This window comes from Cetorhinus maximus, chromosome 17 (assembly GCF_964194155.1).
Source record: "Cetorhinus maximus chromosome 17, sCetMax3.hap1.1, whole genome shotgun sequence".
NCBI lineage: Eukaryota > Metazoa > Chordata > Chondrichthyes > Lamniformes > Cetorhinidae > Cetorhinus > Cetorhinus maximus.
The window spans coordinates 31,057,612-31,085,230 of record NC_135895.1 but is presented as its reverse complement, the minus strand read 5'-3'; the positions used below and the strand labels follow the sequence as shown (position 1 = coordinate 31,085,230).

The 27,619-nt window shown below is 42.2% G+C and overlaps 2 protein-coding genes across 4 annotated transcripts in view; one reads left to right on the top strand and one right to left on the bottom strand.

Annotated features, from left to right (window-relative positions):
* The window catches only part of ttc22 (tetratricopeptide repeat domain 22), an 82,534-nt gene that overhangs the window by 2,149 nt on the left and 52,766 nt on the right, over positions 1 to 27,619 (top strand). The window lies entirely within an intron of this gene.
* The window catches only part of LOC144692741 (ciliary microtubule-associated protein 2-like), a 35,328-nt gene continuing 16,395 nt past the window's right edge, over positions 8,687 to 27,619 (bottom strand). Inside the window, exons 3-10 of one of the 2 annotated variants that reach the window (XM_078561825.1) lie at positions 21,745 to 21,915; positions 18,072 to 18,194; positions 17,362 to 17,499; positions 16,478 to 16,618; positions 14,391 to 14,558; positions 14,143 to 14,265; positions 13,091 to 13,218; positions 8,687 to 10,610 (exon numbers count right to left, since the gene is read on the bottom strand). In XM_078561825.1, the coding sequence (XP_078417951.1) occupies positions 10,559 to 10,610; positions 13,091 to 13,218; positions 14,143 to 14,265; positions 14,391 to 14,558; positions 16,478 to 16,618; positions 17,362 to 17,499; positions 18,072 to 18,194; positions 21,745 to 21,915 (1,044 nt within the window). In that variant the 3' untranslated portion in view covers positions 8,687 to 10,558. The remainder of the gene's footprint in view (positions 10,611 to 13,090; positions 13,219 to 14,142; positions 14,266 to 14,390; positions 14,559 to 16,477; positions 16,619 to 17,361; positions 17,500 to 18,071; positions 18,195 to 21,744; positions 21,916 to 27,619) is intronic. The other variant, XM_078561826.1, reaches the window with a different exon arrangement.

Below are 27,619 nucleotides of genomic sequence, written 5' to 3'. Positions count from 1 at the left end.
CCTCCCTCCCTCTCTCTCCCTGCCTCCCTCTCTCTCTCTCTCTCTCTCCCTGCCTCTCTCTCTCTCTCTCTCCTGCCTCCCTGCCTCCCTCTCTCTCTCTCTCTCTCCCCCTCCCTGCCTCTCTCTCTCTCTCCCTGCCTCTCTCTCTCTCCCTGCCTCTCTCTTTCTCTCCCTGCCTCTCTCTCTCTCTCCCTGCCTCTCTCTCTCTCTCCCTGCCTCTCTCTTTCTCTCTCCCTGCCTCTCTCTCTCTCTCTCTCCCTGCCTCTCTCTCTCTCTCTCTCCCTGCCTCTCTCTCTCTCTCTCTCCCTGCCTCTCTCTCTCTCTCTCTCCCTGCCTCTCTCTCTCTCCTTCTTCCTCCTCTCTCTCTCTCCCCTGCCTCTCTCTCTCTCTCCCTGCCTCTCTCTCTCTCTCTCCCTGCCTCTCTCTCTCTCTCCCTGCCTCTCTCTCTCTCTCCCCCTGCCTCTCTCTCTCTCTCTCCCTGCCTCTCTCTCTCTCTCTCCCTGCCTCTCTCTCTCTCTCTCCCTGCCTCTCTCTCTCTCTCTCCCTGCCTCTCTCTCTCTCTCTCCCTGCCTCTCTCTCTCTCTCTCCCTGCCTCTCTCTCTCTCTCTCTCCCTGCCTCTCTCTCTCTCTCTCTCCCCTGCCTCTCTCTCTCTCTCTCTCCCTGCCCCTCTCTCTCTCTCTCTCCCTGCCCCTCTCTCTCTCTCTCTCCCTGCCTCTCTCTCTCTCTCTCTCTCCCTGCCTCTCTCTCTCTCTCTCTCCCTGCCTCTCTCTCTCTCTCTCTCCCTGCCTCTCTCTCTCTGCCTCTCTCTCTCTCCCTGCCTCTCTCCCTCTGCCTCTCTCTCTCTCTCTCCCTGCCTCTCTCTCTCTCTCCCTGCCTCTCTCTCTCTCTCCCTGCCTCTCTCTCTCTCTCCCTGCCTCTCTCTCTCTCTCCCCTGCCTCTCTCTCTCTCTCCCTGCCCCTCTCTCTCTCTCCCTGCCTCTCTCTCTCTCCCTGCCTCTCTCTCTCTCCCTGCCTCTCTCTCTCTCCCCTGCCTCTCTCTCTCTCCCTGCCTCTCTCTCTCTCCCTGCCTCTCTCTCTCCCTGCCTCTCTCTCTCTCCCTGCCTCTCTCTCTCTCCCTGCCTCTCTCTCTCTCCCTGCCTCTCTCTCTCTCCCTGCCTCTCTCTCTCTCCCTGCCTCTCTCTCTCTCCCTGCCTCTCTCTCTCCCTGCCTCTCTCTCTCTCCCTGCCTCTCTCTCTCTCTCCCTGCCTCTCTCTCTCTCTCCCTGCCTCTCTCTCTCTCTCCCTGCCTCTCTCTCTCTCTCTCCCTGCCTCTCTCTCTCTCTCTCCCTGCCTCTCTCTCTCTGCCTCTCTCTCTCTCTCTCTCTCTGCCTCTCTCTCTCTCTCTCTCTCTCCCTCTGCCTCTCTCTCTCTCTCCCTCTGCCTCTCTCTCCCTGCCTCTCTCTCCCTGCCCCTCTCTCTCTCCCTGCCTCTCTCTCTCTCCCTGCCTCTCTCTCTCCCTGCCTCTCTCTCTCTCCCTGCCCCTCTCTCTCTCTCCCTGCCTCTCTCTCTCTCTCCCTGCCTCTCTCTCTCTCTCCCTGCCTCTCTCTCTCTCTCCCTGCCTCTCTCTCTCTCCCTGCTCTCTCTCTCCTCCCTGCCTCTCTCTCTCTCCCTGCCTCTCTCTCTCTCTCCCTGCCTCTCTCTCTCTCCCTGCCTCTCTCTCTCTCCCTCTCTCTCTCTCCCTGCCTCTCTCTCTTTCCCAGACACTCTCTCTCTCCCTGCCACCCCCCTCTTTCTCTCCCTGCCCCCCTCCATTTCCAACAAGAAATGGTAAAAAATAATTGGAAGTGAACAGTCAAATGTAATAGCCATTCAGCTTTTTCTCACCCAAGTCAACCTATAGTGCTTTCCTTATAAGATTAACTCTAATATTTCTGTGATTTGCACCCTTAGTAGTTGATAAGCTCTAGGTATTAAGAGTCAGTGAGGGCCCAGCAGCAGCAGATTGCTGCAGCTCAGCTGCTGCCAGGGCAGTTTGACCCAGCTGACTTGCAGAGTTGGGGTGTTGTAAGAAAAGATTAGCTTACACCCTGAGAGAGAAGGCTCATACCCGTGGCACTGTCGCCCCACCAGCTTTTTGTGCTTTTTGTTCTGGCCCTGTGCTCACAGTGAGTTAAAAGGGGGTTCAAGTATCAGATGTTTGGAATGCATGCATTGAATATTAAATAAATTCAGAAAGTCCAGATTTTGTTTTATTTTTCCTGCTGTTATGGAAAGAGTTTGTGACTTTCATAACTACTTACATCGGCAAGTTGGCATTTAGCGATATGATGAAACTGACTGTCCTTGCTCTTTAAAATAGATTTCCAAAGAATTAAGGGGGAGAAATACAACACACGATTTTCCATGTTGTGCCTGGAAAACGGACAGCCAGGAGTTGAATATTGGTTCAGTTTGTTATTTTATTGTAGGAGCAAGCTTTGACTTCAGTGTGAGTGAGTAGAAAGACAGCAGAGGACTCCAAAGTTATGGTTAATTATGTATTTAAGCCAAATGGAGCAGTTGCACCTTAAAGTGAGTGTACAGCATAAGTTGGGAAGAATGGAACATGTTTTCTGCATGATCAGATTTATTTTGAGCATGCATTCTCTTCCCTCACCCTACTCTTGCTATATGGTTACACCTCTGCAGTTAGTAGGCAGTTGATGTTTGACAAAATAATGGAACATCACCCTCTGACAAAATTAGAGCCAATTAGATCTCTTCCTTTGTTTTAAAGTTTGTTGAAGCTTGTCTGTGCAAATTAGGTAACTTGAAAGCTTTACTTGTTGTTTATATTGTGTCACATGACTGTAAATTATCTTATTGAAAGAGGGAAGGGAAGACATAAACTTGACATTTTGTAAAAGGAAATTGCAACCTTGCAATCCTTTTATTAATTTTCTGCAATGCCTAAAGGTTACTGTGTGAATTCAGAGTTCCAAAGATAATCCAGTTCCTGCTTGCCTTGTGGTACTTGCTGATAGTAAGTGCCTTTTTCTGACTTCTAGCTTCCTTTTTTGTTTTGTGAAAGAGGCTCTTCATTTTGTTTTAAGGTATTCCCTGAATTATATATTGAATTCATCCTTACCTGTACACATTTGGTGAGATTTTAAAAAGTGCCATATGATAATATCACCTGTTTGATCAAACAACTTTCTGATCATACTGTTGAATTTGATGTCATCGCTTTAAGAGTAAAGAAAGATTTTTGTTATGTTTCTTTATTTGGACCTGATAAAATGTGAAATTCAAGAGCCAAATGATTCATTATGGGGGTGGTGAGCAGTTTGCTGTTTGCAGGGATGTATGAAGGAACAGCCTCTCAAACCAATGATACAGCAGTATTTTAATAGTAGCAATCCTTTGTTTAGTACTGACCTCCCTGTTGAAGGTTTGAGTCTGCTGGTAATCAAGTTTTCCCTTTTCATCTCAATGCAGTTTAAATATCCTATGTTTTTGTTGTGCTTTTAAATAAAATTTTGTTCCTTAAGTAGACACTGTTTCACGTGCTTTGCATTTCTTCTAAACAACCTGTATGGTCCAAAATATATTTTAAAACCTGAGAATTCTGTGCCATCTCCTAACTTTGTGTCTCTTTTGAATCCATAATCTCTGCAGAACTTCTTGCTGTGTGCCGTAACATCCTGTCACTAAACTCAATTGTGAATTAGTCATTGAACAATATGTGCTGTTTACTTGTTAAATTATACTGCACATACAGCTTCATAAAACCAATCAAACCATTCTGCTCCAGCAAAGCAGAATTCTGTATACCAGTGTGCAGAGAGCTCAGTTCTTAGCTCTTTTTAAAGTTTGGGGAAAATATGGCTAGCTAACATTAAGAATCTTAACCGTGAGCTTTAATGTAGCCTGGTGGGCAACTGTAAAGTTTAAAATATTATTCAGTGTAAAGTTGTAAATGGTGATAAACTGATCAAGTGCTACATCTACTGAACTTGCGTTATTTACAGCATTGCATTATAATTACACGACTAAGGTTATCTGGGGGTAACAAGTGCTTGGATTGACAGTAGTGCTTTGCTTCTCCTTTGGAAAGCTTTTGAGTGCTCAGAATAGAACTTTCTCCATGCAGTGTGCAGGTGATTTCTCAATGGAATGAGTTTTTTGTGCTCACTCTTGACACCTCGTTTGCCTCTGCACATTTCCATCAAAGTCTGTGTTCGGTGTCTTCCCAAATGAGCCTTCTCCATTTTGGTCAGTCAGGAGCCAGGGTCTCCTGTGAGTTGGTGGGTAGAGGTTTGTTTAACCTTTTCAGGGATGCTCTGAGGACACCCCTAAAATATATCCGCTGTCCTCCTGGGTGTCTCCTCCCGTGACCAAGTTCTGAGTGGGGCAACTGCTTCAGGAGCCTGGTGTCAGGCATATGCACAACATGTCCTGACCAGCAGAGCTGGTTTTGAGTGATTAGAGTCTTGATGCTGGGCAAGTTAACTTGGGAGATAAAGTTGCTGTTGGACCGCCTTGCATGTCTCTGGGTTTGAGAATCTTGCAAAGGCACCGCTAATGGTACTTCTCGGGTCCCGTGAGGTGTCTGCTGTAGATTGTCCAAGCCTCTGAAGCGTTTGTCCCAACCTGCCAATCAAAGTACATTCCCTTTTAGCCCCACTCCTTCCTCTCTCCCAACTTAATTAACCATGCCCCAGATTTATCGTTAATTCCATGCATTCTAATTTTTCCAATCTTAAGAATCTTATCAAATGCCTTCTGGCAGTCCATATAGACAACATTCATAGATACACCCCTGTCCACCTTGTTAATGATCTTGCCCCCAAAAATTCAACTTCCTTAGTCAGATGTGACCGACCCTTTGTAAATTGTTGCTGACTCTGAGACTTCAAGCTTGTTTGTAAGCCTTCCTGTTGGGCTCATGATCACATGTGTTAAGATGTAGGCCATAATGTTGTGTCAGTTGCTACCCTGGGGTAAAGGATTCTTCTAAATGGATTCTGAGCAATTCGAATTTTTGCAAAAGGTTTCACTTGTTTTCACCTAGTTTCACCTGCAACTTTAAACCACGCTTGAAATGGATATGGAAATGTGAGCGAGCGACTGTAGCACCAGTAGAGATGACAAGAGCACTTTTAAAGGGCAGAAACACCCTGATTGTTATGATCCTGGACCAGAGCCCCAAGTTCTTGGTATGACCTGGTTAGGGACCAATAATTTTTTCTTTTAAAGTTGACTTAAGTTTGACATTCAAGACACTTGCTAGGAGAATAAAGCCACAAAATGCCAAGGGTTTTGAACAAACAAAAATAAACTTTACTATACAAGATCAGAAAGATAAAACAATTTGCTAGTACGGCACTTGAGTATTGCTGAAAAAAGAGACATGCTGTTGAAGCTTTTCATTTGGCACTGATGTATTTTGACTATTGCGAAAAGCTTAAGGATGTGCTGTTTGATATGATTGGCCAGTTGTTAGGGCATACAGCCCACATACCTGGCATTTCACAGGTATTGAAATTCATATACCATATCACTCATTTGTGTGATAGGCATAACATCGTCTTGGCTTGACGGCAGGATTCTGTTAGTGGAGAATACATACGTCCTAAAGACTGGTGGATTGTATCAAATGGCGTGTCTCCTCAGCTGTCCACAACAGGTAAAATACTGATCGTACGCAACCAGCCTGTGCTTGCAAAACTTGAGACAGTGTCCAACATTAGACACGATTCCATGATTGGACAGCACTTGCTAAAAAATCCTAATTGTGCTAAGAATTACACTGACAACCAATTTAAGATTACCAGTCAGGCTTGCAGTGTGGCTCACTTACGTGTACTGGAAGCTACATATATTGAACACAGGCCCCTGTCCTTTGCAGACAGAAGGAGCATGTCCATGCATTGCACCTTTTTTCAATCAAACAAAAGCTTGCAGACAGCAATTCCCCATCGCAGTGCCTTTTCCAATCATAGCTGACCTACCTTTTCTTGAATTTAAAAGCTTAGAAGTTAACTGCTCCCTGGTGCATTCTCCATAGCAATGCCTCTACTAATCAAAGTCCACTTGTCAACCAATCAACACTCTCTTCTCATGCAGTATAAATTGTTCCCTTATAAATGGTAGTCTTGTGTATATGTCCTGATAAGTGCAAGATGAAAAGCTTTGACAGCATGTCTCTCTTTTTCAGCAATAAAACAATTGCAATATCTATCTCGTACTCGTAGCATTCAGGGTCAATATGAGGTACGTGTGAATTAACAGGCAAACAGTGGTTGAACACGACACACTGCACAATAAATGGCAGAAGCGACCAAGACAGATCCCACGGATTTCTCAACAACCCACCCAGATGCCAGTAAACACTGAGTCAACCAATCTTGTTGAAACTGTCTCTCACGAGAGATTCTAGTCTTCACGTTCGAAGATCTTGCCTTGGAATTCGCTCCAACTTGTTCAGCGTCAATGACCACACGCCTCCCAGGGTTTCAATCTCATCTCCTGAGGCTAAGTTTCCCTGGATTCCTGAGGCTATGGCCGTACATAAAGGCTGCAGTGTAATTTCAGCACTTTACTAGACTGCTGGCTTCACTGAGCTGGCGCTGCCCTTGGGTTTCTCTGAACTCCGGTCTCCCGTATGTACCCGGCTATATATGGCACCCAGGGCTTCTTCTGAACTCTAACCCCTTTTAGTACGGAGGCAGTGACCTATTCGGTTCTTCCAGGCTTCTCAGACCCTAACTACCTGGAGTACCAGCAGCACCTTTGGATTTCTGCTTCTCTCTCTCTTCTCAACTTGGACCTCTCCCTGTCTGGGACTCTCACTTGGATTCTGATGCTCCGCTCACAATCATATGAACTGGTTTTCACTCCGTTTTCTTCTTGCGCAGGCGCACTGGGCCCGCCCATCGGTCCGAAGAACTTAAAAATGCAGGAATGCACATGCACTGCCCTCCCCTGGTCTATGGTCTTATGCATGCAAGGAAACTCCTGAGGCATGTTGGGGTTTGGAGTTCCCAGCCCTTGCTCACCGATGAGGCAAGTCTGGATCTCGTAACATGATAAACTGGTCAACAGCTATTGCTCAGCCAACATCAACTATTTGATCATTATCACAATACGGAGCAAATTGGCTGATATGTTTTCTACATTATGGAAGTACATTAGTAATGTGATTTAGGATATCCTGAGGTTGTGAAAGATGCTATATTTTTTATTTGATTTGTTCATGGGATGTGGATGCCGCTGGCTCGGCCCATCCCTAACCGCCCTTGTTCAGCGGCCATTTAAGAGTCAACCATATTGCTGTGGATCTGGAGTCACATGTAGCCCAGACAAGGATGGCAGATTTCCTTCCCTAAAGGGCATTAGTGAACCAGATGGGTTTTTACAACAATCGACAATGGTTCCACCATCATCATTAGAGTTTTATTTCCTGATTTTTTTTAAAAAAAAAATTCAAATTCCACCATCTGCCATGGTGGGATTCGAACCAGGGTCACCAGAATATTACCCTTGGGTTTACAGATTACCAGTCCAGTGACAATACTATTACGCCACCATCTCCCCCTAAATGCAAGTCTTCATTTCTGAGGGTGTGCTATACTGTCAGGTATCATCTTTCAGATGAGATAGGAAACCAAACACACTCAGAGGTCATATAAAAGATTTCACAGCACACTTTTAAAAAGAGCAGCTTAGGTCTCCTGATGTCCTACATATTCTTCAACTGACACCTAAAAATAGATACTTTGGCCATTTATTTTATTGGTGTGTGCAAATTGGCTGCCATCTTTCCTTGCTTTACACATCAAATTTACACATCAAATCTACTTCAGTGGCTGTAAAACACTTTGGAACGTCCTGAGGTCGTGAAAGGTGCGATATAAAGTTCTTTTCATTTAAAGTGAGAAGAAATTCGAACAATGTTATGAAGTTGATTTTCCAGTAGTCTTGCAAGTCCCTTGCTTATTCTGATGTACATATGGACTGTGGCCACTGCAAGCATGTTACAAATGCAACTACCAAACCACTCTCAAGACTGAACAGGTCAACTGGGGTAGGCTACATACCATCTTGTTTAACTGTCATAAATATTGGGCTGATTTATACCCTGGCAGTGTGTTTCCAGCTCTTGTTCCAAGGCCGCTGTATTGATAGGCACTGGGACATCTCCAGTAATGGCAATGACATTACACAGCAAATGTTACAGTTTTTTACATATTCATTCATGGGATGTGGGTGTCTCTGGCTAGGCCAACATTTATTGCCTATCCCTAATTGACCTTGTTCAAAGGACATTTAAGAGTCAGCTACATTGCCGTGGGTCTGGAGTCACATGTAGGCCAGACCAGGTAAGGACGACAGATTTCCTTCCCTGAGGGACGTTAGTGAACCAGATGGTGGGAAGATAATGTGTGAGGATATTTTTTCCATTTAAAAAGCCTTCTTTAGAATATGAAATTAAACTAGCAAGGAACATAAAAACAGACTGTAAAAGTTTCTATAGGTATGTATATAGGCAGAGAATGGAGAATTTATAATGGATAATAAGGAATTGGCAGCAAAGCTAAACAAATACTTTGTGTCTGTCCTCACGGAGGAAGATACAAGGAACCTCCCTGAAATATTGGGGAGCCAAGGAACGAGTGAGATTGAGGAACTGAAAGAAATTAGTACCAGTAAAAATGTAGTGCTAGAGAAATTAATGGGGCTGGAAGTTGATAAATTCCCTGGACATGTTGACCTACATCAGTGTTGAAAGAGGTGGCTGTTGGGGTAGTGGATGCACTTTAGATTCTTGAATGGTGCCTGCAGATTGGATTGGAAAGTAGCAAATGTGACCCCACTATTTAAGAAAGGAGGGAGAGAGAAAAGAGGGAACTACAGACCTGTTAGCCTGACATCAGTAGGAGGGAAAATGCTAGAATTTATTCTAAAGGTTCTGATATCTAGGCATTTAGAAAATAATGGTGAGATTGAGCAGAGTCAACATGGATTTATGAAAGGGAAATCATGTTTGTCAAATCTGTTAGAGAGACCACACCCGGTATATTGTGTGCATTTTTGGATTCCTTACCTAAGGAAGGATGTACTGACCGTAGAGGGAGTGTAATGAAGGTTCACCAAACTAATCCCAGGGATGGTGGGATTGTCCTATGAGGAGGGATTGAGGAGATTGGGCCTGTATTCTCTAGAGTTTAGGAGAATGAGAGATGATCTAATTGAAGTATACACAATTCCTATAGGACTTGACAGGGTAGATGTAGGAAGGATGTTTCCCCTGGTTGGGGGTGTCTAGAACCGGAGACAGTCTCAGAGTAAGTGGTAGGCCATTTAAGACTGAGATGAGGAGGAATTTCTTCAGTCAGAGGTTAGTAAATCTTTGGAATTTTCTACTCCAAAGGGTTGAGGTGGCTTAGTCATTGAGCATATTCAAAACAGAGATTGGTAGATATCTAGATACCAAAGACATTAAAGGATAAGGGTATAGTGCGGGAAGATGGCATTGAGGTAGAAGATCAGCCATGACCTAGTTAAATGGCGGAGCAGGCTTGAAGGACTGAATGGCCTACTCCTACTCCTATCCCTATGTTCTGTATGGAGGATTTGTGTCCAACAGCTGCAGCTATCAAAGAGCTGTGCCTTCTAAAATTCCACTCATAAAAATGGGGCAAGAGAAAAATGTTATGAGCTGAATTGACAGTAAACCTATATTTTGATTTTGCGTCTTCTGGTTCGGGGAAAATCAGATTATCAAGTGGCAAATGAACTTGCATTTGTATAGTACCTTTCACATCCTAAAGGACTTCACAGCCAAAAAATTATTTTTGAATTGTAATCATTATTGTCATACAGGCAAATGTCAGCCAGTTTCTACACTGCAATGTCTCACAAAGAGCAATTTATCAGATTATCTGTTGTTGGGAGGAGTGGGGGTGTTGATTGTGGGATAAATTGTGGCCAGGAAACTGTAAGAACTTCCTATCTCTTCTTTGGTTCTGTGGGATCTTTTATTTATCCAGTATCAGGACAGATGAGGCCTTGGATTAACATCTGACCTGAAAGCAGCAGCATTCCTGCTCCACAGCAATGAAAAGCAGCCTAGATTACATGTTTAAATCTTGGAGAGACTCTTGTATCTATGATTTCAGTGGAAAGAGTACCATTGAGATGTTTGTGTGTATGTGAGGGTGCAGCTATGATTCCTCACAGGATCAAATAGCCTATCAGCACACACTGTCTAGAACCGCATATGAAGAATGTTCACAACATTTACTGATGCAGGACCTGTACTTCGATAGGACAAAAGAAAATAGCATAAACAATGAATTTAACAATAAAACAATTTTTAAAGTCTTGGATTGTGCCAATTACATTGAGGGACAATATTCATCTTCAAGTTATTTATCCCATAAGTTACAGGCTCCTTTACTTGATTATAAAATCCAAGAAACAAACTTCTTTTGAACGAAACACACCATTGTTTTGAATTTAATCAATTGTGAAAGTGGTTCTTAGTAAATCTATTGAGATGTTTATTCAGATAAGTTAAGACACAAAACTTATTTTCAGTTGGTATCATCTTGATCTGACCTGAGTTTTCCAGATCCCAGACGCTCCCTAAAAATAGAAGAATAGTTATAGAATAATGACACTCTCTAGCGGCTCAAGATTATTAATAACTCCAGGTTCACTTCATCAGTGAAGTGATGGAAGGGATCATCAACAGTGCCATCAAGCGGCACTTACTCAGCAATGAACTGATGCCCAGTTTGGGTTCTGCCAGGGTCACTCAGCTTCTGCCCTCATTACAGTCTTAGTCCCAACGTGGACAAAAGAGCTGAACTCCCGAGGTGAGGTGTGAGTGACTGCCCTTGACATCAAGTCAGCATTTGACTGAGTGTAGCATCAAATGTGGCAAAACTGGAGTCAATGGAAATCAGGGGAAAAACTCTCCACTGGTTGGAATCATATTGAGCACAGGGGAAGATGGTTATGGTTGTTGGAGGTCAATCACCTCAGTCACAGAACGTCACTGCAGGAGTTCCTTGCAGTAATGTCCCAGGCACAACTATCTTCAGCTGCTTCACCAATGACCTTCCTTCTATCATAAGGTCAGAAGTGGGGTGTTCACTGGTGATTACACAACGTTCAACACCATTCGTGACTCTACAGATACTGAAGTAGTTCATGTCCAAATGCAGCAAAACCTGGATAACAGTCAAGCTTGGGCAGATAACTGGCAAGTAACATCGTACCACACAAGTGTCAGGCAATGACTATCTCCAACAAGAGAGAATCCAACCATCTCCCCTTGACACTCAATGACATTACCATTGCTGAATACTCCATTATCAACATACTGGGGGTTACCATTGACCAGAAACTGAACTGGACTAGCCATATAAAAACTGTGACTGCAAGAGCAGGTTAGATACTAAGAATCCTGTGGCGAGTAACTCACCTCCTGACTCGCCAAAGCCTGTCCACCATCTACAAGGCACAAGTCAGGAGTGTGATGAAATAGTCCCCCCTTACCTGGATGAGTGCAGCCCCCACAACACTCAAGAAGCTTGACACCATCCAGGGCAAAGCAGCCTGCTTGATTGGCACTCCATCCATAAACATTCACTCCGTCCACCACCGACACACAGTAGCAGCAGTGTGTACCATCTACAAAATGCACTGCAAGAACTCACCAAGGCTCCTTAGGCAGCACCTTCCAAAGCCAGAACCGCTACCATTTAAAAGGACAAGTGCAGCAGACACATGGGAACACCACCACCTGCAACTTCCCCTCCATGCTACCCACCACCCTGACTTGGAAATATTTCACCATTCTTTCACTGTTGCTGGGTCAAAATCCTGGAACTCCCTCCCTAATAGCACTATGGGTGTACCTGCACCACATGGACTGCAGCAGTTCAAGAAGGCAGCTCAGTGCCACCTTCTAAAGGGCAATTAGGAATGGGCAATAAATGGTATCCTAGCCAGCGACGCCCACATCCCATGAATGAATAAAAACAAAAGCAGTCAGAGGCTGGGAGTGCTGCAGCGAGTAACTCACCTCCTGACTCCCCAAAGCCTGTCCACCATCTACAAGGCTCAAGTCAGGAGTGTGATATCCACTTGCCTGGATGAGTGCAGCTCCAATAACACTCAAGAAGCTCGACAGCATCCAGGACAAAGCGGCCCACTTGACTGGCACCCCATCCACCACCGACGTGCAGTAGCAGCAGTGTGTACCATCTACAAGATGCACTGCAGCAACTTACCAAGGCTCCTTCTCAGCACCTGCAAGTTCCCCTCCAAGCCACACACCACCCTGACTTGGAAATATATCGCCGTTCCTTCACAATCGCTGGGTCAAAATCCCAGAACTCCCTCCCTAACAGCACTGTAGATGTACCTACACCACATGGACTGCAGTGGTTCAAGAAGGCAGCTCACCACCACCTTCTCAAGGGCAATTAGGGATGGGCAACAAATATTGGCCTAACATGATGTCCACATCCCATAAAAGAATATTTAAAAAGAGGTACCGCTGTCGCTAAGCCTGAATGCCCTGGGCTCAAGTCCCACTCCAGGACCTGTTGGCCACAAAATACTCCAGCCATTGGTGCAGACAAACCAGTGTGTACTGGTGCCAGTCCCTAGCACAGATTAGTGGGGAATGTTTGTAGCAGGAAGGGCATCCACCTGTCAAATCCAAAAATAGTATGAATGGGATGGAGAAGGATGACCAGCCAGCATTGAGGCGATCCCATGTAACATGGTAAAAAGCTAAAAGAGAGAGAGAAACTTCAATCAATTCAATCTAAGCTGAGAAAGCCCAAGTAGGTCAGAGCCCGATTTGGGAATGCAAAGTGTGACTATTTCTTGACTTAGTACATCAAGGAAAACACAGGAGGAAATACCCATCTTGATTGATTGGGTTTTCATAAAATACCTAAAAGGTATGACGTGGACATTATAGCATTCCTGGGAGGCTGTGACCACAGAATGGTGAAGGTTAACTTCATTTAGGAGTCAGAAATATTCAAAACCAGGAACTAGGCACCTAATTTGTAATGGGCACAATTCAATGTCTGTAAACTTACTGCATGTACTTGTCCCTTTCCATATTGCCGAGGTAGCGCTGAATCTTGGATTTAAATGACGAATTGCAGCCATTCACTGATTTTTTATTATATTTAGTGGGGTTATAACGACCTACGCCAACATTGTTCTGCAACAAAACAAAATTATTGGTATGTTAATAAAAAGAGTTTCCTTCAAATGGCTAAGCTTTTTTCCCCTAAGGGAAGCTTCATTTCCCTCATCCCAGCCTGATCAAGTTTCATGCATTCTTCTTGAAAATGTCCCCTATTTTGATATATCACATTCTTTAAAATAAAGGCATAGTACCTCCGTATTTTTTAAGGTGTCTGTAATCTGTGTCCCTCTCTTTAATCATAAATCTGACCTCTAACATTTCTCGACACTAAAACAACTCACAATTGAGTGGTGTCCAATCCACTTTGGGCAGTACCTTGTTTAATGTGAACAATGCCCACTGTGGATCATTCAACCTGGAAACAGAACAGCCATTATGTCCTTGAACATTATGTCCTTGACATTCAGATCAAAGGCTAATAGGTTATTTAAAACTATGAGCGGAGAAGAGATGGAGAAACAGGATAGTCCTGGGTGAAATGGAACTGAAAGTGAATGCTGGAGTATGCCATAGACTTCGGGAATACAGATTCTCACTTCACTCACTGATTCCTCTCAAGGGCAGAACATAGCTTTGAAGATCAGGCTTTTTACTGCTGCCATTATATATAATGTGTGTTCTTTACGCAGCCTAAATGTTCGATTTCTGTAAATAAATCTAGCCAGCTAGTTTGGAATCTTAGCTTAGCGCAAGTATACTGATAAAATAGTGTTCTGGAGAGGCTTGGAGACAAAAGAAGTCCAGTAGGAACTAGTGTTCTGGGATTGCATCAGTCCAGATTGCTGTAGGGGCTACAAACCACAGGACTGCAGGCTCTCGCCCATCGGGCACATGAGATCTGCTTAAGGCAAGATGATTGAAATACCTTAGACTAATCTCACTGTTGAGAGTGAGTGGGGAGAGATAGATGCCTTGTTACGTAGATCTCACACTTACAGGGTTAAAGGTGAGCATTTTAGCAGGTACACGGCCACCCCGGCTTGTGGATGACAAAAAAGGAGGTGGTTTTCGATTTTCTGGTCTGGAAAGTTGTTTCACATCGTAAAAGACAGACTTACCCTGTGGAACCAGGAGAACAAGATTGTAAGACAGAGCATCAATGTCACATCAAGTAAAACACAATGAAATAAATGTCAATCGTTTTTCATGAAAAATGTAATAAAGCAGGAGTCCGGGAGACTAACTACTGGTGGTCGAAACATATTCAGCCCACTGTAGAATATTCTCTCCACCGGGGGAAACGGGTACTGTTCGACCGTGCTGAACCTTCCATGTCTTTTCTCTGCCGGACTGAAAAGGTCATCAATGAATGACTTGTAACTATACATTCCAGGATAGAGGTTCAGTGGGTTCTAAAAGAAAATAAACAAACACAACTTTCTTTCAGTCATTTATTCCAGGTCTTTCCTTCTATAGTGAAATTTAGAACTTGTATTGTCTGTACATATGTCTGTGTACGTTTGAATGCGTTTATCTGTATTTAAGCACAGGGCTGCAAAGTATCAATTAGTCAATGCATTTTGAAAAGTGACACAGAAATTATGGTTTCTTTTCATAATACTTTTCACTATATTAAATATGGACTGATTCATTGTGGTATTTGAGGATTGTTGAACAGGTATCCAGGTTAAAAGAAATAATGATCAGCAATCACAGAGTGGATTTACCCTGACTAGGGTAACAAATTGTTCAGCATGTGTAACTTTTTAAAAATTCTTTCATGGGATTGCATCACATTCCTAATTGCCCTTGAGAAGGAGGTGATGAGCCACTTCAATCCTCTGGTGTAGGTACACCCACAGTGCTGTTAGGCAGGGAGTTCTAGAATTTTGAACTAGCGACAGTGAAAGAACAGCAATATTGATCCTAGTCAGCATGGTGTGTGGCTTGGAGGGGAATTTGCAGGTGATGGAGTTCCCATGCCTCTGTTGCTCTTGTTCCCCCAAGTGGAGTTTCTCTAGTGTCTTCATGGGTGACTATCTCTAGGAGTGGGTTTGGGCCTGTCCAATAGATGTATAATCTCACCACTTATGATAAGGATAAGGAGAATAGCACAAGAGAGGATAAGCACATCCTCCAGAGGTCATTATATTATATTCCTGACAGGTCCTTAGCAGAATGTTTGTGGCATTTATATACTCTGCTACCTCTCTCCATTTCTGCTGACTAATTTTGTCTGGCACTGTCACCCATCAGAGGGGAAGAGAACCACCTTCCTGCTGCTCACTCATCCCCCTCAAAGAGTCTGGGGATGCATGGTTCAAGACATCCTGCCTGTTGCTCCACAGGATCACTGATCACTTACCCTATCCTTTAAGATGTTGCAAGCTACCTTTAAGTAGAGGACACCTGGTGAAATCTCATGCCCCCATCCCACCCGAATCAGCAAGCTGCCTATAGGGAGCACATTTTGCACTGGCAACAGTGCCTGCACTGTATATGAAATATTGGTTCCAATGTGTCTTAACTTCATCTGTCCTCCACCAGAGTGAGTTTTATTTTGCCCCATGTTTTTTCCGACTTGAGTGAGTCTACCAATTTAATAACATTGAATGCAGAATTATATCCAGTGTTGTGCTGGGAAGGAGAGACTGAGACAGCCTTAATGCATTGTTCTTAAGACTCTTTGAGAGATAGGCATTTTTCATCCCATCAGTATAAATGAATTCACACTTATATTACAATAGTCAGGAACAATGGAGCATATATTCAATATTGTTCTAAGTTCAAACTTTAGCTATAAAACTGATGCAATAATAATTAATTTAGCAGGGCAACAGCCCACAATCTATTTGCATAGTTTGTGGGCCGCCGCTAAATTTGTCAGGGACCGTTTTTTAGGCAAGAGTGGTAGAGGGCGAATTTCAATCTTGAAATAGTGTTTCTCCAACTTCACATTAATACTTCAGACTGCTGCTGCCCCATGCTTACTCCCTCACCCCTCCAGTTTTGCCTCTTCCTACACCCCTGAAGTTATCTACAGGCCAGATTCAAAAGGCCAGATTGGTGAGCTGTTTATTTGGCACCCACACTTCCAAATTGATGCCAATAAGGCCCGAGGACAAATTTAGGACAGTCCTTCAGGCTCTCTCTTCTGGCACATGAATCCATTACTTGTTCATTTCCAACCCATTATCGAGTGGTATTGAATTTAGGTCTCAGTGTTTTCACTCATTACAGCACTCAATACTTCATAGGTATCTCCAATGATCTCCAAACTAACAGGTGACCTAAAGCACCACAAGAAAAATATAGCAGTGAATATACATACCGTTGCAAGGTGCCCAGTTTTTATACGATCGCTCCTTTTGCCTGTAAAGAGGTCGTAAGGGCCACGTTTACTGACCACTCGTGTCATTAATTTATCTATGCTATTCCCAAGGTCGTAGGTAGTTGGTGACAAGTCACAGCCCTGGAAAAGGATATATAATCGTTTAAAAACTAATGGCATAATACTGAGAATAACCTGAAAGTTACTGTTGGCAAAATTACTATAGAAGTGATCATTAAACATTCTTCCACCCATGGTTTTAGATTTCAGTGGAGATATTCACCTACTTGAAATAACTTGTTAAAATAGTGGACAAGGGAATGTCATCAAATCATTATTATCTGCTAATAATGTCAACAGTAATTTCTAGGCTTAGAGGTTTCGTGCCCCAGTTAGTGTTTGAATTCAGGAACAATACTGAATTCAAGGGAGAGGAAATTTTCAACTTGATTGTTTGAATAGCAACCTGGTGGAGCTGATCTCCCACTCATTGTAGAACCTGCCTGTTTTTAACTTCCATTGAAATTAATGTAATGAAAATTGGATGGGTTCAGCAACTGGTGGGCAATCCTTTCCATCAGGTTCCTGCGCAAGTGGTGAAGAAAAAAAATTATCTCTGAGGAGTCAAAGTAGACAGAGGCTTGGTCTCTTGAGTGCTTTTTCTATACTTTGCAAATGATACTTGTTTTCGGACTGTAATAACTGCAGTCTGGGGGCTTTATAACTGAAGGAAATAGTGAAATGTTTATTTAGTTGCAGCATATTCTGGCAAATATATATTTAAACAGTGTGAAATATCTTGAGAAAATATTTACATTAAAGGCACAACATAATCGCAAATACTTGTGATCATTTAAAATAATGCAACAGAATGATATACTTACCACCGCGTTAAGAGATCGGTTCTTTGAGGCTTTTGAATCCATCAATCCTTGTGATCCAAAAGACTTCTTAGCTTTCTCCTCCAGCACTGCAGTTGGAATCCCGCCCTTTCCATATGTGCCAGGACCTGGGCTGTCAACCTGAAAAATAGAACAGAGTAAAAGTAATGTAATCTCTTTCAGCTTATATTCTGATTTGATAAGAATTCACCTGCTTTAACTCTTTGGGGTTAAAGTAGCACAGCATGATATCTAAAATGAACATATTCATTGAAAATTTCTCTGACTAGCAGATTAACACCATTGTTGAAACAACAAACAACTGAATTTTGTGAGTTCAGTCACAAATTGAAATTGTGCAGTGCAATATTGATAGTGAAAATATTTTTTGGTGGTACAGACTGGTAGAATAGCACTGAAAATTACTGGCATCTTGAGGCTGATATGAACAGTCATGCAATAAATAGAGTTACCCTGTAGAATAGACCTGTAGGAAGAAACAATCTTTGTCAACTACTTATATAAAGCATATAGACCTGATTAAAGAGGAGGGTTTCATGATGTCATTATACAGCTGACAGAGGAAATTTTGCATTTAATCCCCTTGAATTAATTTAAGATATGCATTTATTTTCTTCAGTTACATTTTTGTCAGAATAATATGAAAATGTGCATCAGAAACTGTTTAAAAAGGCAATAACTTAAATCCTTACATTTTGTTTATTTCTAAAGCGCTCCTCATTAGTGTCACAAATGCCTCTGCTTCTAGGATTCTTCTTCTTCATTAAGTCAAGAAAATTTGGGATATCATATTTACCTGGGCCAAGATTCGTTTCCTGTGGTTAAAAAAAATACAGAAGTGTATTTTTTTCTCAATTTTGATTGGTAGACTTACAAACTTTTATTTACAAATCAATCAATTGCACAGACTCTAACCAAATTATCCTACAAATGCCACATTCAGCAAAATTCAAACCAAATACTCAGATTTCCAAAATTTTTAGTGAAGTGAGTTTTATCTGAAGATAAAAGATAAAAGTGTTGAAGCATGGAATATGCGTTCCAATTATTTTTGCATCTAGCGCCAGTGATAACTGTTCCTGGGCCTCTGATGCAGAGTAAAACCCATTCAGTTATGCTGCATTAGCAAATCTCATTATCTTTCCCAACCTGAGAAAATCACATCTAACTGGGAAGCATTGAATAAAAGCCCATTATCTTCTCACAAGGTGGGAAATGTGAGGAAGTATCTGTGTTGCCACTTTCTCAAACCTGTCTAATTATGTAGCACCAATAATAGAAGCAAATGATTACATGTCTCTTCCTATTTTCCTATAAGAGTACTGAACTTAATATTCTCAGGAAATTCAATGAAGGGGAGTAAAAACAAGTAACTATCTTTCACAACAAAAACAGAATTACCTGGAAAAACTCAGCAAGTCTGGCAGCATCGGCGGAGAAGAAAAGAGTCGACGTTTCGAGTCCTCATGACCCTCCAACAGAACTGTTCTTTTAAAGGGTCATGAGGACTCGAAACGTCGACTCTTTTCTTCTCCGCCGATGCTGCCAGACTTGCTGAGTTTTTCCAGGTAATTCTGTTTTTGTTTTGGATTTCCAGCATCCGCAGTAGTTTTTTGTTTTTATAACTATCTTTCATCTCACCCAGAAAAAGCAGTCGCATTTTCCATACCTATTTTGTATAGTATCAAATTATACTGTGGATGTAGGGTTTGAAGCTGTCTAAGATCATTTCACATGGGAACTTTACACCATTATGAGGAATAGACTGGACTAGTCTCAGAGGACACTGCTCTAATTTTTTGAAACACATCAGACCCGCATTCTAAGAGATTAGAATTGGGTCATGATATCTGTCCAGATACAAGTAGCCCTCCACATAGGGATGGGGAGCATGGGGAAGAGGGTGAGGGTGGGGATGGGGTTGGGGGACAGGGAATGACACAAAGGAACTGGCTATCACTTGCTGTCTCTTGTTGATGGCTGAAATTAGGAACCTGTAATGTAGAGAGAGTGTGGCCAAACACCTTGACAGCCCCTCCTCCAACATCTTCCAAGATTCTGATCTTAAAACATTTTTGCTCTGAAGATTTAGTACTTATGCCTCTTGAATTCTGATAATTTGTTTAGTTCCTGGATATTGGCTATTCTGACATTGCTTTTTTAAAAACAATCTTGAAGATTACTAACAAAGGACGGTGGTTCATATAAAAATGAAAATTGTAAAGCATTGGAATATATTAATTGCTACAGATTTTGTTGCTTTTTGCATTTGTATTTTTCCTTTTTCCTTGTAATTCTTTCAGAGAGTATAAAAGATCCCATATTCACCCTGGATCCTTTAGTTTTGCTCGGTCAAGCAATGCCCACACAGACCAATGGGAAGTCTGTCTCAAGGCCTCTGCAGGTTGTTATGAATGCTGGACTTAGACAGTTATATTTTAAACTGTCTCCTTTAATTCAAAATAAAATTGAATAGTTTAGAGACAAGCCCATGTGACCTCCTAATAAATCTCCCTGAAGACAAGTCCATTTGACTTCATACAAAACCTGCCTGGAGACAAACCCATGTGACCTGCTTGTTATGGAGACAGAAACTCAACTTGAAGTTTATTCAAAGTCAAGTACAAATTTTAACACCTTGACACAAAAAAAGGCAAATGGTCATGCTGCTGCCCAGGCTCATGTACTCTCAGTCAGACCGAGGGATTTGGGGGAGAAGGCCAAAAGCAGATCCTGCCATGCCAGGCAGAAGAAAAGGACTGCTTTTGGGTTAATCATCAAGTAAAGTGTTGGTGAGGACACACCCCTGTACTAGGAACTAAGGATTGTGGAGAGTTTAAAAACAAGGGAAGAATTTTCCCCCTATCGGGGGGGAAGTGCAGGAGCGGGCGCGTGCAGGCACGCCTCCAATCGGCGCCACCAAACGGGGATGCGCTGCCATTTTACATGGGCGAGCCAATTAAGGCCTGCCCAGTGTGATGTCCGCCAGGAAGTGCTGTGCGCTCCCTGTCGGGTGGAGGGGGGAAATCCCTCAGCCGGGAGTGCGCTCTTTCACGCATGCGTGCAAAAGAGCGCACTCATCTCCCTAAGGCTAAGTGTTGCCTCAGGGAGATCGGCGCCAAATTTTAAAATGGTGAAGGGGCAAAAATAAAATTTCCCTGACATGTCCCTGCATGTGACACTGCCACATGAGTTGGGACATGTCCATCACTTTTAATCAAACTTTCATTAAACTTTTAAAAACCATCATGAAACCTCATCCCGCCCGTGGATGAGGTTTCATGCTTTCTCTGAAGCCCGCCAGGGCTCCTGGCCTGCCCTTAAGGTTGGATGGACCGGTCCATTAATTACTTGAATTACTTTTTAAATGGCCTCAATAGGCCGTTGACAGGTCGGCAGGTACACAGCTGATTTGGCTGCGCCCCTGCCGACCTGAAAATTGAAATCATGCGGGCTGATGTCGGGAGTTCCACCCGACGTCATCCCACGTCATTTTACGTGTCAGTGAGCGGGCCCTGCCCGCTGTTCGCAAACCTAAATATCTTGACCCAGGGAATCACCAGAAGTTACCTTGCTACTAGAAGTCCATTAAAATTTGCTCAGAAGATTGAGTGAAGGGGAATTTGTTTAAAAGGACACTGGAAGATTCACCCTGATGAGGTAGGGAAAAGAAATCCTGCTAAAGCTGGGAGGAACATGGGATTTTAAAATGCAAGACCACATTTCTGCTGAGAGTGCGGTATAATGTATCATTGTGGTGTGGAGTTTTTAGTTGCACTAAGGAGTTAATAAGGAAGACCTTTTCTGTAGTGTGCCTACCAAGTATTGTTTTATTGATGTTGGTTTTAGTTTGTTTATTACAGTAACTTAAAAGGTGAAATCTTGTCATAGGACCTTTTGCATTGGTCACTGGGAAATTCATGTCTCTCTTATAACTTATCAGCCTCTACAGGGATTGTAACAAGGTGCACCACAGCAGCTCAGAAATGATTTGCGTTTCCAGCATTAATCTTGCACCCTATGGGTAGCAGCTTAAACTAGGCAACTCAGGTTTTGTATGTGTTGTGCTATGTAACAGTTACCGCCATGATCTGATGTTCCGATTTGCTGTCCAATCGTGCCTGTTTTTATGCCTTATAAAGATAGGAAGTGATTTATCTACTGGTGCAAACGTGCATTTTAAATTAGAGGTAACTAAAAAATTAGGCCCCAGGATGCAGGTACGTGGTCTATAGGTCAGATTTTGACCTACATTTACTGAAAATGACCAATGACCTAAATATGCAAAACCAGTTCTTAAATTCTTCTACATTTCAAACAAAATAAGTATATGTGAATAGAATAGTCTGTGAAAGCATTACTTACCAAAAACTTCTTCTTTAGCTTTTGTTCCTTATAAAACAACTGTGGTGTCTGAGCAAACCTTTCTACTTCTTGCGCTCTTGCCCAACCTGGCCCTGATGCTTTACGGGAAACCTCCCTGGCACTGAAGTCTCCTCTGTCCACACTGTAGTATCCTGGTGCCAACCCTCTTTCCTGAAAGAGAATTTGATTCTTATCAATATCAATTCTTCAATAGTTAGAAAATCATTTACAAGTGTTGTAACATAGAATGAGCACATGGTTAGTTACTGATCACAATTGTGCTGTCAGGTTAGAGATGCTAGATAGAGACTTAGCTCTTTCCCACAGGCATGGGTAATATGAAACAGCAAGTCATCCCACTTTGCTCAGAACCATCTCCTAACAAAAGGACAAAGTAATCTGTTACCACTCATTTGAAGAATGGGATTTGGTCCAATTCCTGGCCACTGAGCATTAGCATGTGCACTTGCTTTTCCTATTAGGTTGGAGATCTCTTTGGTATGGAAAAGAGTGCCAACAGTCAGTCACTGGTATGGCCTGCTTTATGTGATATAAATTTGGATCATAGAAAGACCAATTTATTCTCATTTTAAGGAAGTTTACGAATACATGTGCACAGATTTATTGAAACTGGGTTCTGCACCTCTAACCCAAACAACAACAGCTTACACTTATACGGTGCCTTTAATGTAATAAAACATCTTGAGGTACTTTACAGGAGCATTATAAAACAAAATATATAAGGAGATTTTAGGTCAGGTGATCAAAAGCCTGGTCAAAGAGCCTGGTTAAGGTCAAAAACAAAAACAGAATTACCTGGAAAAACTCAGCAGGTCTGGCAGCATCGGTGGAGAAGAAATCAGTTAACGTTTCGAGTCTTCATGACCCTTCGGCAGAACTGAAGCATAGTTAGGAGAAAGGTGAAATATAAGCTGGTTTAAGGTGGGGGGGCGGGGGGAGAGAGAAGTTGTGGGTGTGGTGATTGTGGAGATAAGCAAGCAGTGATAGGAGCAGATAATCAAAAGATGTCACAGACAAAAGGATCAAAGAGGTGTTGAAGGTGGTGATATTGTCTAAGAAAAATGCTAATTAAGAATGGAAGACAGGACACTCAAGGTACAGCTCTAGTGGGGGTGGGGTGGAAAGACTGACAGGGTATTACAGTTATAGATTTAAAAATAATGGAAATAGGTGGGAAAAGAAGAATCTATATAAATTATTGAAAAAAAAGGGAGGGGGGAGAAACGGGGTGGGGATGGAGGGAGGGGGGAGAAACGGGATGGGGATGGGGGGAGGGGGAGTTTAAGATCTAAAGTTGTTGAATTCAATATTCAGCCCGGAAGGCTGTAAAGTGCCTAGTCGGAAGATGAGGTGCTGTTCCTCCAGTTTGCGTTGGGCTTCACTGGAACAATGCAGCAAGCCAAGGACAGACATGTGGGCAAGAGAACAGGGTGGAGTGTTCAAAATGGCAAGCGACAGGGAGGTTTGGGTCTTTCTTGCGGACAGACCGCAGGTGTTCTGCAAAGCGGTCGCCCAGTTTGCGTTTGGTCTCTCCAATGTAGAGGAGACCGCATTGGGAGCAACGAATGCAGTAGACTAAGTTAGGGGAAATGCAAGTGAAATGCTGCTTCACTTGAAAGGAGTGTTTGGGCCCTTGGACGGTGAGGAGAGAGGAAGTGAAGGGGCAGGTGTTGCATCTTCTGCGTGGGCGGTTAAGCCTGGTTAAGTTGTTTCTTAAAGGAGGAAAGAGAGGTGTAGAGAGGGAATCCCAGAACGTATGGGCCTAGAACACAGTATGTTCAAATCTGAGATTCCAGGTGCCAAATACAAATCTAAACAAGTGAAGAGGGCACTCAGTAGACCGCATACTTTGTTAACTCAACGTTTTTACAATCACGCAGCTCTTCTTTGAGGATTTTCCCTGTCTGGTTGATCCTCAGTAACTACAAAGCTGAAAAAAGAAATATTTTTATCAAGAGTTTCCATCTCACTGAGGAGCTTCAGCTTCAACAACCTGCTATGAAAACTCTGCTCACATTTTGACACTGTGACAAATTCCATCACAGCAGCTGAGTCAATCCACAACATTCCAAAACAATCAACAACATTCTAAAATAAAACAGCTCACAGCATTCTAAAAAAAAGCCAATTCACCCTATCTCCCAATATTAAGGGATCTTTTATAAAAAAAATTCCTGGATCTGGATCTGGATCTGCATTTTTGACAAATATTAATGAATTCTTCCTTGGGCATGCCCTATCTGTGTACCATCCATTCATTTTTGTGATATATTGTTTACAGACAGATTAACAGGGGCTGAAACATTATCTCTGCCCACCTTCAATGGCAAAGTTAAGATAATTTGAAATAGTGCTTCAAACTGGGAATATGGAACAACTAAAGTAATCAAAAAGTCTCTAACAGGTTTGTTGTGGGAAATGATAACAAAAAATACTTATCTGAATCTCTGGTCTTAAGCTATAAGGTGCAAAACTTCCCCATTGTGCAAAATTAACTAAATTAGGTTCTTAAGGCAAAACATAATAAAATATATGCAAAATCTACTTTAAATTATCCTGCCAATTTCACCATAATGGGTTATGAAAGCTTTCACCAATGCAAAAAGTTACTTTATCCTTGGATGCAAGGGAAGAGTTGACAGTTAAACAGACAATTATAATACATTAAAAATAAAAAAACAGAAAATGTTGGAAATGCATAATTTTCAAAGGAATCTGAAAGGAGAAAAGGTAAATCATTTTTAAGCTACAGGTGTTACATTCTTCTCTTTGATATAAATGCACCAAAAACCTGACCAGGATTGGTGAAACAATAAAATGGGTTCATTATTTGAAGATGAGACTATATAGAGATGGCGTTTTCTGGGAGGCTGTAGTACAGCTGATATCTATTCCTGCTGCTTGTAGGCTGAATGCAAGTCATGGGACTAATACATCATACCCTGTCAAGGTAGTAGTGACAGCATTTTAAGACACACACTCTTAAAGGTACAGGTACCTCATATCACAACAAAAGGCACTTCATTACAATTGGAAAGTGAGTACTTTTACAGTTCTGAAAAAATAGGCAGGGAAAGGTGTCAAGGACAATGTGTCAAGGAAAAATTTGTTTATTTGAAAAAAACATTGAAATTTATTTCATTTCATCAAGGTTAATTTATTTAAAATTAACTTCCAGTGTGGCCAAGGGTCGAATTGAAGTAAGTTTTACAATCAATAATTTTTCCAAGTAAAATACTGTGCGAAAATACAAAGTTTACAATACAGGAAGGGATTTTGTGTCCAGTCCAGCTCATAGCTGGATCAATCAAAAATTAATTCCACTGCTCTGCTCTCTCTCTCTTTTGCACTGTCATTGTGGCACAACGGAAGGTAAATGCCGAGCTGTTCAAATCACAAAGGGAAACTTGAAACAACTGCTACAACTATTTTACAATTAGTATTTATTTTGAGATGCGTGCCTTGAATTAATTAATAATAAGACCACCAAGTCTTATAGGTTTCTTACAAACTAAATTAAACCTTTATTAATAAAAAAATGATTTTAAGCACATACATAGGTTTACAAATTGCTCCTATGATAACTCCTAGCTCCCCTAGTTAATCTAACTTCCAGTTACACTTCCGTTAAGGTAACAGTAAAACACACAGATTTTAAAAGACCCAGGCAAAGAAACACGATACCCTGAGCAATCGAATTCAAAGTGAGTTTTCTTCACTTCAGCTCATGTAGACAGCAACTTAAGGCTTAGAGGCTGGAGGCGTTTCACACTTGTTAGACCTTAGAATTGCTTCCTCTTGCACATAGCCTCATTTCCTTTATACAGATTTCTCCCTTTTTAATGTAAATTCCATTGTCCCAATATGTCCTTTCAACTCTACTTTTCTAATAATAAATATCTTTTATAGTACCAATTTTATCAGTAAGCTTTGGGACAAATAAACACACTATTTGGCTTCTTCTGGCTAAGTGTAACATTTCACCACCTCTTTTGAAATTCAAATTACTCTGGTTTATCTAAAAATGCAAATTTCCCCTTTACACCTCACATTCTAAAACTTCAACCATGTTTACCTATTTAACGTTTCAAACCTAGCTTTTCTTCTGATACATCAAAGCCTTCAGACCAGCTGTCTTTAATTCAATTAGGTCCCCCCACCACTACACACACACACACACACACACACACATGCACACACACACACACACAGACATACACTACTCAGACCCCACTATTCCTACCTTATAATAAATTACAATAACATTATGAAAATTGTTATATTTTCCTGACACTGTATTGTCCTACTATTCCAGGGCATACAAGATAGGCATAATAGCCTTTGAATGGGTCTTTAAAAATAACTGCAAAAAGGTGAAAAGCATAGGATGAAAGACAAAAATAATCTTAGACAAGCATTGAAAAAGCATGAGGAAGATGAAACCTGGGAATGTAAAACAGTTCATTCAGGCAATTGTACAGATTATCAATTATGGTGTAATTGGAATGAAGGCAGAATCAGAGGTTTTACTGCTGTCTACCCCAAGGTGACATTGGTGCTTTTGTTTCTGCTGTATAACATATTTTGATGAATGTCTGACCACATTGCTGTGAATGATACTCAGAGGAGACCCAGAAGAATCTGCTTAACATGATCTTATAAATCGGAAGCCTCCACTGGCCCGATCACACAATTGGAACAGAGAAAACAATGAAAATATCTTTAACATCGCTTGAACATTTCAAATATTTCAGCCATGGAAATGGAAACGAAGCTTAGAACCATAGAGCTATAGAAAAGTTACAGCACAGAAGGAGGCCATTCGGCCCATCTTGTCCATGCCAGCCCGAGGACACCCAGGTGCCCTTTCTAATCCCACCTTCCTGCACCCGGCCCATAGCCCTGCAGCTTACAGCACTTAAGGAGCAGATTCAGTACTTTTTAAAAGAGTTTAGAGTTTCTGCCTCTACCACCGACTTGGGCAGCAAATTCCAGACACCCACTACCCTCTGCATAAAAAAGTTCTTCCTCATGTTCCCCCTACACCTTCTGCCACTTATCTTGAATCTATGTCCCCTGGTTCTAGAATTACCCACCAAGGGAAACAATTTTATCCAGTCCACTCTATCTATTCTCCTCATAATTTTGCACACCTCAATCAAGTCACCTCTCAGCCTTCTTTGTTCTAAGGAAAATAACTCCAACCTATCCAATCTCTCCTCATAGCTACACTTTTCTAACCCTGGCAACATTCTTGTAAACCTCCTCTGCACACTCTCCAGAACTATTGCATCCTTCCTGTAATGTGGTGACCAGAACTGCGCACAATACTCCAGTTGTGGCCTCACCAGTGTTTTATACAATTCCAACATTATATCCTTACTTTTATAATCTATACCTCTGCCATTGAAGAAGAGCATTCCATATGCCTTCTTTACAACCTTGTCTACTTGAACTGCTGCCTTCAGGGACCTGTGTACTTGTACACCAAGATCTCTCACTTCATCTACCCCTCTCAGTATATTCCCATTTATTGTGTAATCCCTGTAACTGTTTGACCTCCCTAAATGTATGACCTCACACTTCTCTATGTTAAAATCCATCTGCCACTTTACCGCCCACTCCACCAACCCATCTATATCATTTTGGAGATTATAGCTATCCTCTACACTATCCACTACTCGGCCAATCTTTGTGTCATCTGCAAATTTCCCAATCGTGCCCCCCACGTTCACGTCCAAATCATTAATATATAACACAAACAGCAAGGGTCCCAACACCGAACCCTGTGGAACACCACTTGAGACAACTTTCCATTCGCAAGGGCATCCATCGACCATTACCCTTTGTTTCC